We start from the raw sequence: 12,408 nt of genomic DNA on the forward strand, positions 1-12,408 counted from the left end.
CCTTTTAAACGTGCATCTTCTCCAGTGCCAGGTGCATCTGCCTTCAGACAGTCTCGATGGCGTCCACCATAGAGCTCAAGAGGAAGACCTCAGGGGCAGTCCCAGGGCAAAAAGAGGACCTCAGGCAGGAAGCCCATGAAGCAAAATATTAAAGCCTCCTTATGAATGTGCTCGGGTGGGGGGGAGGCTTCTACAATTTTCAAAGATTTGGCAGGAACATTGTCAAGACAGATGGGTGGCTTTCTTAATTTCTCAAGGAAGTCTCTCTTTCTGCCTCATGATCAACTCTTGTCTCAGAAGGTGATCTCAGAGGTTCCCACAGAAGTGCAGGGATCAGGATTTTACTCAAACCTCTTCATGGTACCAAAACCAAACGGGGAGGTAAGACCCATTTTAGATCTCAAGGATCTAAACCGGCACTTGAATATCCGTTCCTTTTGCATAGAGTCAATCTGATCGGTTGTCTCCATTCTACAAGGAGGAGAATTTTTGGCATTAATCAATTTCAAAGATGCCCATCTCCACGTGCCAATTTTTCCCGCTCATCAGAAGTTTCTATGCTTCAAGGTAGAAAATTGTTGTTTTCAGTTTGTGGCTCTGCCTTTTCGGTCTAGCCACTGCACTGCGAGTGTTCACGAAGATCCTGGCTCCTCCTTTAGCCAGGTTAAGGGCTTGGGGTATAACAATTCTAGCCTACCTAGACGATCTGCTTTTAGTAGATCAGTCAATCACCTGTCTAAACCAACGTTTAATCTCAGTCGTAAGCTACCTAGAATTCCTTGGCTGGATTCTCAACCTAGAAAAATCCTCCTTAACGCTTCCCGACTGGCGCACGATGTACATCGACAGAATGACATGGACAGGCAAATGGGCGTACAGGTACGTCCCTTTGAATTTGCCACCACGCTATCGCGTGTGCGCTGCCACTGGCTTGCGCACGTGCCGGTCGGGACCCCTGGGAGTCTGACCGTGGGTCCCGCGGACTCGATCGCCGCGGGGATACCTGCGATCGTCGAACGGGGAGATGCCGATGTAAACAGCATCTCCCCATTCTGCCTAGCAACAAGTGACACTGATCTCTGCTCCCTGTGATTGGAGCAGATATCAGTGATTTGTAAAACACAGCCATGCCCCCCACAGTTAGAAACACACCCCTATGACACACTTAACCACTACACTGCCACCTCCTGGTTAACCCCTTCACTGCCAGTGTCATTTACACAGCAATCAGTGCATTTGTATTGCACTGATTGCTGTATAAATGACAATGGTCCCAAAAACTTGTCAAAAATGTCCGATGTGTCCGCCATAATGTCGCAGTCGCAATAAAAATTGCTGTTCGCCGCCATTACTAGTAAAAAAAATATATATATTAATAAAACTATCCCCTATTTTGTAAATGCTATAACTTTTGCGCCAACCAATCAATCGCTTATTGCGTGTTTTTTTTTTTTTTTGCCAAAACTATGTAGAAGAATATATATCGGCCTAAACTGAGGAAAAAACAGTTTTTTATGTCTTTTTTGGGGATATTATTTATTATAGCAAAAAGTTAAAAAAACGTTTTTTTTTTTAAATTGTCGCTTTTTTTGTTTATAGCGCAAAAAATAAAAAATACAGAGGTGATCAAATACCACCAAAAGAAAGCTCTATTTGTGGGGAAATAAAGGATATCAATTTTGTTTGGGAGCCATGACGCACGACCGCGCAATTGTCAGTTAAAGTGACCCAGTGCCGAATTGCAAAAAGTGCTCTGGTCTTAAGCCAGCAAAATGGTCCGGTCTGAAAGTGGTTAAAGCCATCAAGGAGATTACAGTACTTGGGGCTGATCATAGATACAGTTCAAAAGAAGGTATTCTTACCCCATTGAAGGATCAGCTCCATAAAGGAACTGATTCGACTTGTCAAAACAAAGCAGAATCCTGCCATTCAGCTGTGCATGAAGTTGTTAGGGAAGATGGTGGCCTCCTTTGAGGCCATTCCTTATGCGCAGTTTCATTCGAATCTGCTGCAAAACAGTATTTTGTCGACCTGAACAAGAAGATCCAGGCTTTGGACTTTCCAATGCACTTATCCCCCGAGGTGCGTCAGAGCCTCAAGTGGTGGTTGATATCTAGCAACCTTCGACAGGGAAAATCCTTTCTACCAGTATCCTGGGAAGTGGTAACAACGATTGTCAGCCTTCTAGGCTGGGGAGCAGTCCTGGAAGAGGCTTATGTCCAAGGGAAGAGGTCCAAGTTCAGAATGGACCTTACCCATCAATATTATAGAAATTTGGGCAGTAAGTCTGGCCCTAGAGGCCTGCACGCTCAGATTATGAAATTGTCCTGTCAGGATTCAATCCGACAATGCCAACAACTGTGGCTTACATCAATCACAATCACATCAATCACCAGTAGGGGACCCTTGGACCCTGCCGCGGTGGCCAGACCTTCTTGCGCAAGGTCCGGTCTTCCATCCTAAAGTACAAATGCTAAATTTGATGGTTTGGCTATTGAAACCCACATTTTAAAGGACCGTGGGTTATCTCCTTCAGTAGTGTCTACTTTGGTTAATGCTAGGAAGCCAGCTTCCATAGTCATATACTATAGAGTCTGGAAGGAATATGTCTCCTGGTGTGGATCCAGGGGTTGACACCCCAGAAAGTATGTGATAGTGATAGATAGGATCCTTGAATTTCTGCAGATGGAACTGGAAATGAAGCAGGCCTTGAGTACCATCAAGGGCCAGGTCTCGGCCTTATCGGTATTGTTTCAATGACCTCTTGCTTTTCGCTCTCTGGTTCATAACTTTATTCAGGGGATAACGTGGATTAATCCTCCTGCCAGGACACCCCTGACCCCTTGGGATTTTAATTTAGTCTTATTGGCTTTACAGAAACAGCCTTTTGAGCCTATACAGGATATTCCTTTGGTTCTTTTGACAAGAAAGATAATCTTTTTGGTTGCCATATCCTCTGCCAGAACGGTATCGGAATTGGCGGCTTTCTTGTAAAGAGCCATATCTGATTATTCATAAGGATAAGGTGGTATTGTGGCCTCGCCCTGAATTCCTACCAAAGGTAGTGACAAGTTTTCATTTAAATCAAGATATTGTTCTACCCTCTTTTTTTTCCCAGAACCTCGATCTAGCTAAGAGAAGTCACTACATTCCCTTGATGTATTGAGAGCGGTCAAGGTCTATTTAAAGGAGACCACTGAGATTCGCAAAATAGATGTTTGTTTTGTTTGTATTGCCAGAAGGTCCTAAAAGAGGACAGGTAGCATCAAAATCTACTATTTCCAAATGGATTCTTCAAGTGATTGTTCAAGCTTATGGTCTAAAGAGGAAGATTCCTCCTTTTCATGTTAAAGCACACTCCACCAGGGCTGTTAACGCTTCTTGGGTCGTGCATCACCAAGCCTCCATGGCTCAGATCTGCAAGGCTGCAACTTGCTCTTCAGTCCATACATTTACCAGATTCTATCAAATCGATGTAAAAGGTCATGAGGATATTGCCTTTGGGCGCAGTGTACTGCAGGCTGCAGTATGAGTCCTCAAGTCTCTTAATGCCCTACTTTTTTTGTTGCGTCTCCCTCCCTTCGGTTGCCATTGCTATGGGACATCCCACATAGTAACTACTATGGCTCTGTGTCCCATGATGTACGATAAGAAAATAGGATTTTTATAACAGCTTACCTGTAAAATAATTTTCTTTGAAGTAAATCTTGGGACAAAGAGGTCCCTCCCTACTTTAACATACACGTATTTCTTGGCTACAAAACTGAGGTACTCCCAGTAGTGGGAGGGATTATATAGGGAGTGCACTTAGGGCGTGCCAGTGTCCATCACCTGAATGTGGCCTATAACCCACATAGTAACTACTATGGCTCTGTATCCTGTGATGTACTTCAAAGAAAAGGATTTTACAGGTAAGCTGTTATAAAAATCCTTTTTTTTTTTCTAGCGCAAAAAATAAAAACCGCAGCAGTGATCAAATACCACCAAAAGAACACTCTATTTGTGGGGAAAAAAAGGTCATACATTTTGTTTGGGTACATCGCCACTTCACCACCCAATTGTCAGTTTAAAGTTACACAGTGCCATATCTCAAAAAATGGCCTGGCCAGGAAGGGGGTAAATCCTTCCGGGGTTGAAGTGGTTAAGAACTATCTTCAGCGTAAAAGATATATCAAGGAGTCCTGGAAGTGATAGTTTGGCCCCAACAGAGCCCTGATCTCAACATCATTGAGTCCATCTGGGGTTACATGAAGAGACAGATGGATTTGAGACAGCCTACATTCACAGAAGATCTGTGGTTAGTTCTCCAACATGTTCGGAACAACCTATCTGCTGAGTTTGTTCAAAAACTGTGTGCAAGTGTACCTAGAAGAATTGTTGCTGTTTTGAAGGCAAAGGGTGGTATTTTGCTCGAAAAAAAATCAACACTTTTAATTCATAATGCCATCTTAATTAACAGCATTTTTTCAAACCTGTCTAAAACTTTTGCACAGTAGTGTATTTCTCTAGTGGGTCATAGGGGTGCACATACTTTTGCTCTCCTGTGACCGAGAATCAGCTGACAGCAGGCTAAAGCCCACTGGTGGCTGACATCACAGTGCTGCTCCAGGGTTTGGAAGAATCCTGACCGTATTGTTGGGATTCACCCAGATGCCTGATTGGCAGCTAGCTCAGTCTCTCAGTGCCAGAGCCAACCACTCCAGTGAGTACTGGAGAGCAGAGAGTGGTAACTGCCAGTCACTGCTTTTTGCTCAAATCTGACAGAGAACTGAACAATTTGTGGTCATGTGATCGTTCAGTTCTCAGGCTTAGAGTCGGTGGGGGACAGCTCCAACATCACACTGATCCAGCAGCATAGAGGTCAATATGTGTGTGTATTTTTTTACATACCACACATTTAGACTTTTAATCAATTTGTTCTATTGGGGAGAGTTCAGCACACTTATTAAATATTACATTTTTTGCAGTTGGTAGTTCTAATTTTAAATTTTTTTATGCAAATTCTCAAAGGCATTAGCGGTTTTATGTGAAACATTGTTTTGGTAATCTTCTTTAATACACTTATTTTATACATCTATTAACCACTTTCAGACCGGACCAATTTGCTGGTCAAAGACCAGACCACTTTTTGCGATTCGGCACTGCGTCGCTTTAACTGACAATTGCGCGGTCGTGCGACGTCGCTCCCAAACAAAATTGACGTCCTTTTTTTCCCACAAATAGAGCTTTCTTTTGGTGGTATTTGATCACCCCTGCGGTTTTTATTTTTTGCGCTATAAACAAAAATAGAGCGACAATTTTGAAAAAAACGCATTATTTTTTACTTTTTGTTATAATAAATATCCCCCAAAAATATATAAAAAAACATTTTTTTCCCTCAGTTTAGGCCGATACGTATTCTTCTACATATTTTTGGTAAAAAAAATCGCAATAAGCGATTATTGATTGGTTTGCGCAAAAGTTATAGCGTTTACAAAATAGGGATAGTTTTACAGCATTTTTATTAATAATTTTTTATTATTTATTTTTTTACTAGTAATGGCGGCGATCTGCGATTTTTATTGTGACTGCGACATTGTGGGGGACCCATCGGACATTTTTGACACATTTTTGGGACCATTGTCATTTATACAGTAATCACTGCTATATAAATGCAGTGATTCCTGTGTAAATGACACTGGCAGAGAAAGGGTTAACCAGTGGGTGGCAGTGTAGGGGTTAAGTGTTCCTAGGGGAGTGTTACTAACTGTGGGGGGGTTGGGCTTTCATTTAGTGTACACTGATCTCTGCTCCAATCACATGGAGCAGAGATCAGCGTCACTAGTTGCTAGGCAGAATAGACAAATGTTGTTTACACAGCATTTGCTCTATTCGGCCGCTCCGTGAGACGATCGCGGGGATGCCCGCGGCGATCGAGTCCGCGGGTCCCGCGACCGGACTCACGGGGGCCCCGACCAGCGCGGGAGAGCGCCGGCGGCGGCGCGCTTCCGATGGCAGGGCGGCATCGAATATTGGACGTACCTGTACGCCAATATGCCTGCCCGTGCCATTCTGTCGACGTAAATCGTCGTGCGCTGGTCGGGAAGTGGTTAAATAACATTGAAAATTGATGCTGTATAAGTGGCCTTTCCAGGCTAATGACATGGAGTTCCCTTTGCTGACCATGATGCCCATCAGTGCTCTGCAGATAAATGTGTGTGTTGGTGCTGCTGAAACAAAAGCACAGCTGACAGGGCTGATGATATGCTGCAGCCTCGTCCTGACAGGACAATTTAAGTGATGCAGCTCAGTGCAGTAGACACGAGTGACATGCTTGGCTGCCTAGAGCTCCGTGTACACATCACTCACTGCTGGGCCGCTCATGTCAGCTGCCTGGGGAAGAGGGGGAGTTAGGATGTGACACCGCTTACCTATACACACATTTACACGCTGCTGTGATTGAATATTGTTTAGCTTTGTGCTTTATTCCTTACAAACCCACACAAATCCTTCTTGATTACATTGTTTCTTGTCAACGTTTGATTTGCTTTGCCAAGATTGATTTGTGTTTCACATTCTTCAGAATTCCATGCAGCTAATGTAGACCTGCCTCATAGTCCTCCTTCTTGTAATGGTGAGGGGAAGCAGCCATTCATTCGGAGGTATAATAATGAATAGGACACATCCTGTCCGGTCATCTAGGAATGGCTGACATCACAATCATTGGAAGTGATTTTAACCGCTAATTTATAAATTGGGGACTCAGACACAGCTGGCAGTTACAGAGCAAATCTCTATGCTGTGAGGTACAGCAATCCGACTTCTCAAAAATGTCTTCAATAGGAGCTGCTGTCTTCTATCTTATAACATCGGTCTTGGAAGCAGTGTGAACATGTAGTGGCTCTGAACAACAGAGGCAGCTTATCATGGGCATCTTAAAGTTGCGCTACACTGCATCTGAGCGCCACAAATCAAAAACTCTATTTAATGAATTTTTATTATTTAAAACAAACTCCCCCATCCATGCATGGCTCCCACGTTTTTTGTATCCATCAGAAGATGCCATAATTACAAATTTCACTGAGTTATGGAATACAGTCCATTGATGTTACTGCCCATTCTGTTAAGGTAGGAATCAGGGGAGATTGCCAGTGGCAAGGGATGACCGATCTGGCTGCAGTTAAAGAAAAAATGGACGTCCTTTGGGTATATTTTATGGATCCATAGATGAGTGTTTATTTGAGGTTTGTTCATGAGAACTGTCGCTTATACTCTATATTCTAAAATAGATATTTAGAATAGGTTTCTATAAACTGGGAGACGTTTTGACCAAATGTGGGTCATATTGCCACCAGGATCCTGACATCGCCAACACTCATCCAGAAGAAATGGATAGAAAAATATGTGGACTTCTGTACCACTTAGTGAGGATTTTAAAGTTATTTTACTTGGGCTTTGCTGGCTTTAGAAAGTTTGTGAGAGAATGAAAGCTTACTCCCAGTATTCAGATTAATTTTGAGTATTTAGTTCTTTTTTCCAAATGGCTGTGTAAGTGGGTTCAGCTCCTTTTTAGCTAAGACACCATCGGCTGGGCAGCAGACAGCATAACCGCAATGGATGACTCATCTCCATTCAGCTGCTGCCTGGGAGATTCATCAGCAGACCACTAAAAGTAAGCAAAGGGGCAGGGATACTGGTGATGCTAATGTCCAAATATGGTCATTGTTATATTTTGACAATGTCACCAGCATGCTCATCACTTTGTTTACATCCAGATCCTAGACAGATAATCTCCCAGTTGACAAATGATTGGGGCTTGGGATGAGTTTATTGATTGCCAGGAAGCCAGCGGTCGCTGGCATCCTAGCAACCTAAAGTTGTGTACAAGGAGGTGTCACATAATGGCAACATCCCAGGACATATGCTCAACTCTGGGCACTGGTGTGTCCCGGTACGCCAACTCGGAGCCGGTCTTAAATGCCTCCAGTTTGCTCATCTGCAAACTGGTAGTAATTCTGTTATACTCTGTCACAGCCGTAGCAACAGAATCTGAAAGTGGCAGTAGGAAGAGCTACTTTAATCTGGTGCACATGTTGGTACCATTACAGCAACTGGAACACTTCTTTCATGAATTTGGCGCAGACCATATAAAAGGGGGCTACACTAAAAGAAGTGTCATTACTTTGTTGAATTCCTCCCATTGGGTGTAATGAGCTGCTGTTCAACTCAGAGACATGTATATACAATCCATTACTACAACCAAAGCAGGGCCGCCCTTCTCCACACATTTATAATGCCTAGCAAGTTTTCATAAATCTGCTGGCTTGGGGTGCTACGAGGCCAGACTATTTTCTTGTTTAACCAACATTACCTCTTTAGATGTGTATCAAGTGCCACCACATACTGCACAAAAATTCTACCAACATATACAGTATATTCCTTTCTGTCTGATGAAGTAATGTGCCACATTTCACATATGTTATTGATAGCACATTAATATACACAGGTGCCATTGCCATGCCCAGCCATTTGCATTAGCCCACATATAATGTAGTGTGATTCTTAACATATTATTGCACACTTTAGTTTATAAAGGGGAATTTACAGCACTAAACCTTGATAGAGTAGTCTGTAATAGGGAAGGTATATAATGTAGGGTGCAGTATGTAAACCAAACATTTTATATTCCTGATATGTGGCTGCTGTACTATGTATTTGTATGAGAAAATATCCTGTTCTCTTTGTATTGCTTCCTTAATGTGAAATCCCCGGTGTTCCTGTCAGTCCCTCTGTTCTCCTATTAAAAACTGACCACATTAAGCAGGAAAGCACATCTTGGTTCTCTAGCTATGCTGGGAACTCTGTGTAGGCTCCTCCTATGAATGAACTTGTCCTGACACACCCTCCCCAGCTCAGCCTTTCACTGGGAATCTCCGTGTGCTGCTGTTTCTGCTCCCCCAAGCGCCGCACTGATTTCCAAAAGTAGTTTCTGTACTACTTTTGGTGATTTCAGAATGCGATTTCCATTGACCTCTGTGCAGAAACCCACACAGTCCCAATTTTGGTAATGATTTCAGAGATGACATGCGGGATTCAAATTTCATTCCCGCACTCAGTGTGAACCTAAGCAAAAAGGAAAAAAGGGCATTTATAATGTGTAGTGTGTTTTTTTTTTTTTTTTTTTTTTTGTTTTAATGTATACACAAATGTTTTGCGTTTCATTTCTATTTTAAGCTGACTGGGTTGTTTTACAAGGCGAGGGATTACAATCGCTCTCAAATTGTCCAAAAATAGCATTGATTCGCATACAATAAAAGTGATCAGTGTGAAAAGTGTGAAACAGCCATGTTTGCAATTAAAGGCACAGATCTAGCATGTTCAAAAGTAAAGTTCAGATACATTTATACATTTCTAAACAAACTATAGTGCTTCATTTTTGGCAAATAAATATAAGCCAAATTGTATGATCCATGGTAGATTTGTGTCATACTGCAGAGATATTGGCTCATCTAGCTGCGAAATTTACACTGTGCCACAAAAACAAGTTATTTGAAAGCCTAGCATATAACATGTATACACCAAAAAATGATTTTTATACCTTTACCTCTCCTCAGGATAATGATGACATGAACTTTCAGTTGAATGAGGAGCCTCCCAGCTTCCCAGGACAAGAGCAATCTGGTTTCTGCTTTGATCCAAGGTAACAAGCTGATAATTATATACTAGAAGTACAGTGCCTTGAAAAAGTATTCATACCTTTTTGAAATTTTCCACATTGATTCATATTACAACCACATCTAGAGAGTGACATTTTTGCCCATTCTTCTTTGCAAAATAGATCAAGCTCTGTCAAATTGTATGGAGAGCGTCCGTGAACAGCAATTTTCAAGTCTTGCCACAGATTCTCAATTGGATTTGGGTCTGGATTTTGACTGGGCCATTCTAACATATAAATATGCTTTGATCTATTCTATGCAATTCCATTGTAGCTCTGGCTATATGTTTAGGGCCATTGTCCGGCTGGAAGGTGAACCTCTACCCATGTACTCAGCTCTTACATATAGATTAACGTAGCTTTCACAGATGTCCTGTGGAGTGGAAAAGGACATATTATTATATTTCTGTTATTCAAAGGTGAAAAGGACACTTTTTAAATTGTCATGGAAATTGTCCAGGATATTAGAAATCTGCCTGTGATGAGGAGCACATTGGCCAACTGCAAGTACTAGGAGTGCCTCCACGCAAGCCTTGTTTAAATGGTCACAGTGTGTACATGTGTCAGTATAAGGTCATTCCCACTGTATGCAGTGCAGTAGTATCTCTATGTACTTGCACCTTCATGTTTGTCACACAGAATAACAATTTCTTAATAGAAACTATGCGTTCTCACATATTTACTGCTACTCAATACAATTACCTATGAATGCCTGCCTTTTAATAGCAGTATGCATGTATGACTCATTTCTGCCTGTGTGTGTGTGTGTGTGCAAAAACACAGAATCAGCTGATTGCAAATTATTTTTTTATTTTGTCTGTAATTTATTGATGTACGATTCTCTGTTTAAGATATGCCATGCAGAGGAAGTGTCCATTGTGCACTATGGTGTTTCCACCCAACTACAATCAGAGCCACTTTGAGGAGCACGTGGAGAGCCACTGGAAAATATGTCCTATGTGCAATGAGCAGTTTCCTCTGGACTGCGATCAGCAAGCATTCGAGCGTCACGTCCAGACACATTTTGATGGCAATGTCCTCAATTTTGAATAAGCCTGTTCTGCTTAGTGTATAAAGTGTAGCATGGTGAGAAGATTACCATTTAAAAAAAGAAAACATGCTTAAAGCAAAAACTCTGGCCTGCACTGTACACAACTGCACTGCAATGTACTTAGCTGTGTATAAACTGCTGGAGTCCTTTGTTCATCTCTTGTAATGTAACTTTATAGTAGAAGATTTCATCTGTATGTCTCAGGTCTGTGCTGAGATTGCTCTGTACTTTGTACATTTAAAATCCTCCTTCTTTTTAATTCTTTAGCTGTTAAAAGTTATGAGTGAGCCTAATATGGAATAACATTCCTGTGATAGAATGCTGCATGTCTTTTAATTTTGTGTCATTTGTTTCAGTAATGGTGGGCAATGTCTGGCATAGCACATCCTCTTTTAGTGCTTATCTTCTAGAGGCAATTATAAAAACTTCAAGTTGATGCTTCATCTGCACATACTGGAGGCAACCATATTGTGTGCTGTGAGCTAGAGAGTTCTAAAAGTGAGTCCTAAGAGAGAGCGGTACAAGTAGTTGTCTTCTGAATTCTGCTCAGCCCCACTAGTCTTTTTAGAAAACTAGCAAAGTGTAAATGATTTTATAGTCTGCTGGGTTGTGATTTGGTAAAATATACCATCAGATTCAGCAAACAAATCCTTTTAAGGGGATCTGCTTACATGTATTTGTAACAATATCAATAACGGAAAACATTTTTAGTACATGAGGATAGATGGCCGTTTTGTGAGAAGTCGCTTTCGGAAAAAATTGTACATCCAGTTAATGCTGGACTCTACACTAGTAAATTTTCCATATTTATACCAACATTCATGCAGAAATTCTTTGTACATTCAGTGACTGGATAAATGTCACGTGAAGTACTTCAACATTTCATTTTCTTTTAGCATATAATTTAGGAATTAATGTAATTACCCGAATGAAAACCACATACACTGTGGTTTTGCTTCTTCAGATTTTCTCGTCACTTTGGTCAAAAACGAATAACGATTTATCCCCACTAAGGATTTGAAAATTGAATAAATGTTCTTAAAAAGAAAAATTTCAAATACAATTCTGGTTATAGCCAGTTGAAGCTAAGGCTTTTTAGGAAACTGCAGGGATTGGCTGATGGCAGGCATTGATGGGTTACTCTTAAAGGGCAGTTTGCTACCAAAGTAGAAAATCTCGTAATTAGTGCTTGCTGAAATATTAAAGAATCGAATGTCTAATTATAATAATTTATACAAAGATAATACATTTGGCTTGGCATTGTATAAAAGTTTTTTTTTTTTTTTTTTTTTCATTTAGCATCAATAAATTATAATAAATAACTTGCTAAATGCATTTGGTTTGCACAGTTTCTTCCTGTAATCTTATTTTGAATAAAAACAAATATGTCTAACTACCTTGTGAAATGATTTCATATTATCCTTCAAACATGTATTTTATTTTACTTGTTTTTATAGTGCTCACATTTCCACAGTGCTTTCCTCTGATCATTACACCGTTAATATCAACCCTTCCAATCTAATGTCCCTATTACATGCGCATACACAGTGGTAGCAGTCAAGAGAAAAAAATAAACCTACTAGAACAGGGGTAGGCGCAACCTTTGAGAGAGCTAGATCTACATGGTCAACATTAATGAGATCAAAGATCACGAGAGTGCAGC

General features: G+C 41.1%; 1 protein-coding gene across 4 annotated transcripts in view; it reads left to right on the plus strand.

Moving 5' to 3' along the window:
* The window catches only part of TAX1BP1 (Tax1 binding protein 1), a 160,157-nt gene extending 148,019 nt beyond the window's left edge, over positions 1-12,138 (plus strand). For all 4 annotated transcript variants that reach the window (XM_077491348.1, XM_077491350.1, XM_077491349.1 and 1 more), the window contains 2 exons: positions 9,594-9,679; positions 10,546-12,138. In XM_077491348.1, coding sequence (XP_077347474.1) covers positions 9,594-9,679; positions 10,546-10,747 — 288 coding nt within the window. In that variant the 3' untranslated portion in view covers positions 10,748-12,138. The remainder of the gene's footprint in view (positions 1-9,593; positions 9,680-10,545) is intronic.
* Positions 12,139-12,408: the final 270 nt, after the last annotated feature.

This window comes from Lithobates pipiens, unplaced genomic scaffold, assembly GCF_037356315.1.
Source record: "Lithobates pipiens isolate NorthernLeopardFrog02 unplaced genomic scaffold, aLitPip1_a1.2 Scaffold_19, whole genome shotgun sequence".
NCBI classification, from domain to species: Eukaryota; Metazoa; Chordata; class Amphibia; order Anura; family Ranidae; genus Lithobates; species Lithobates pipiens.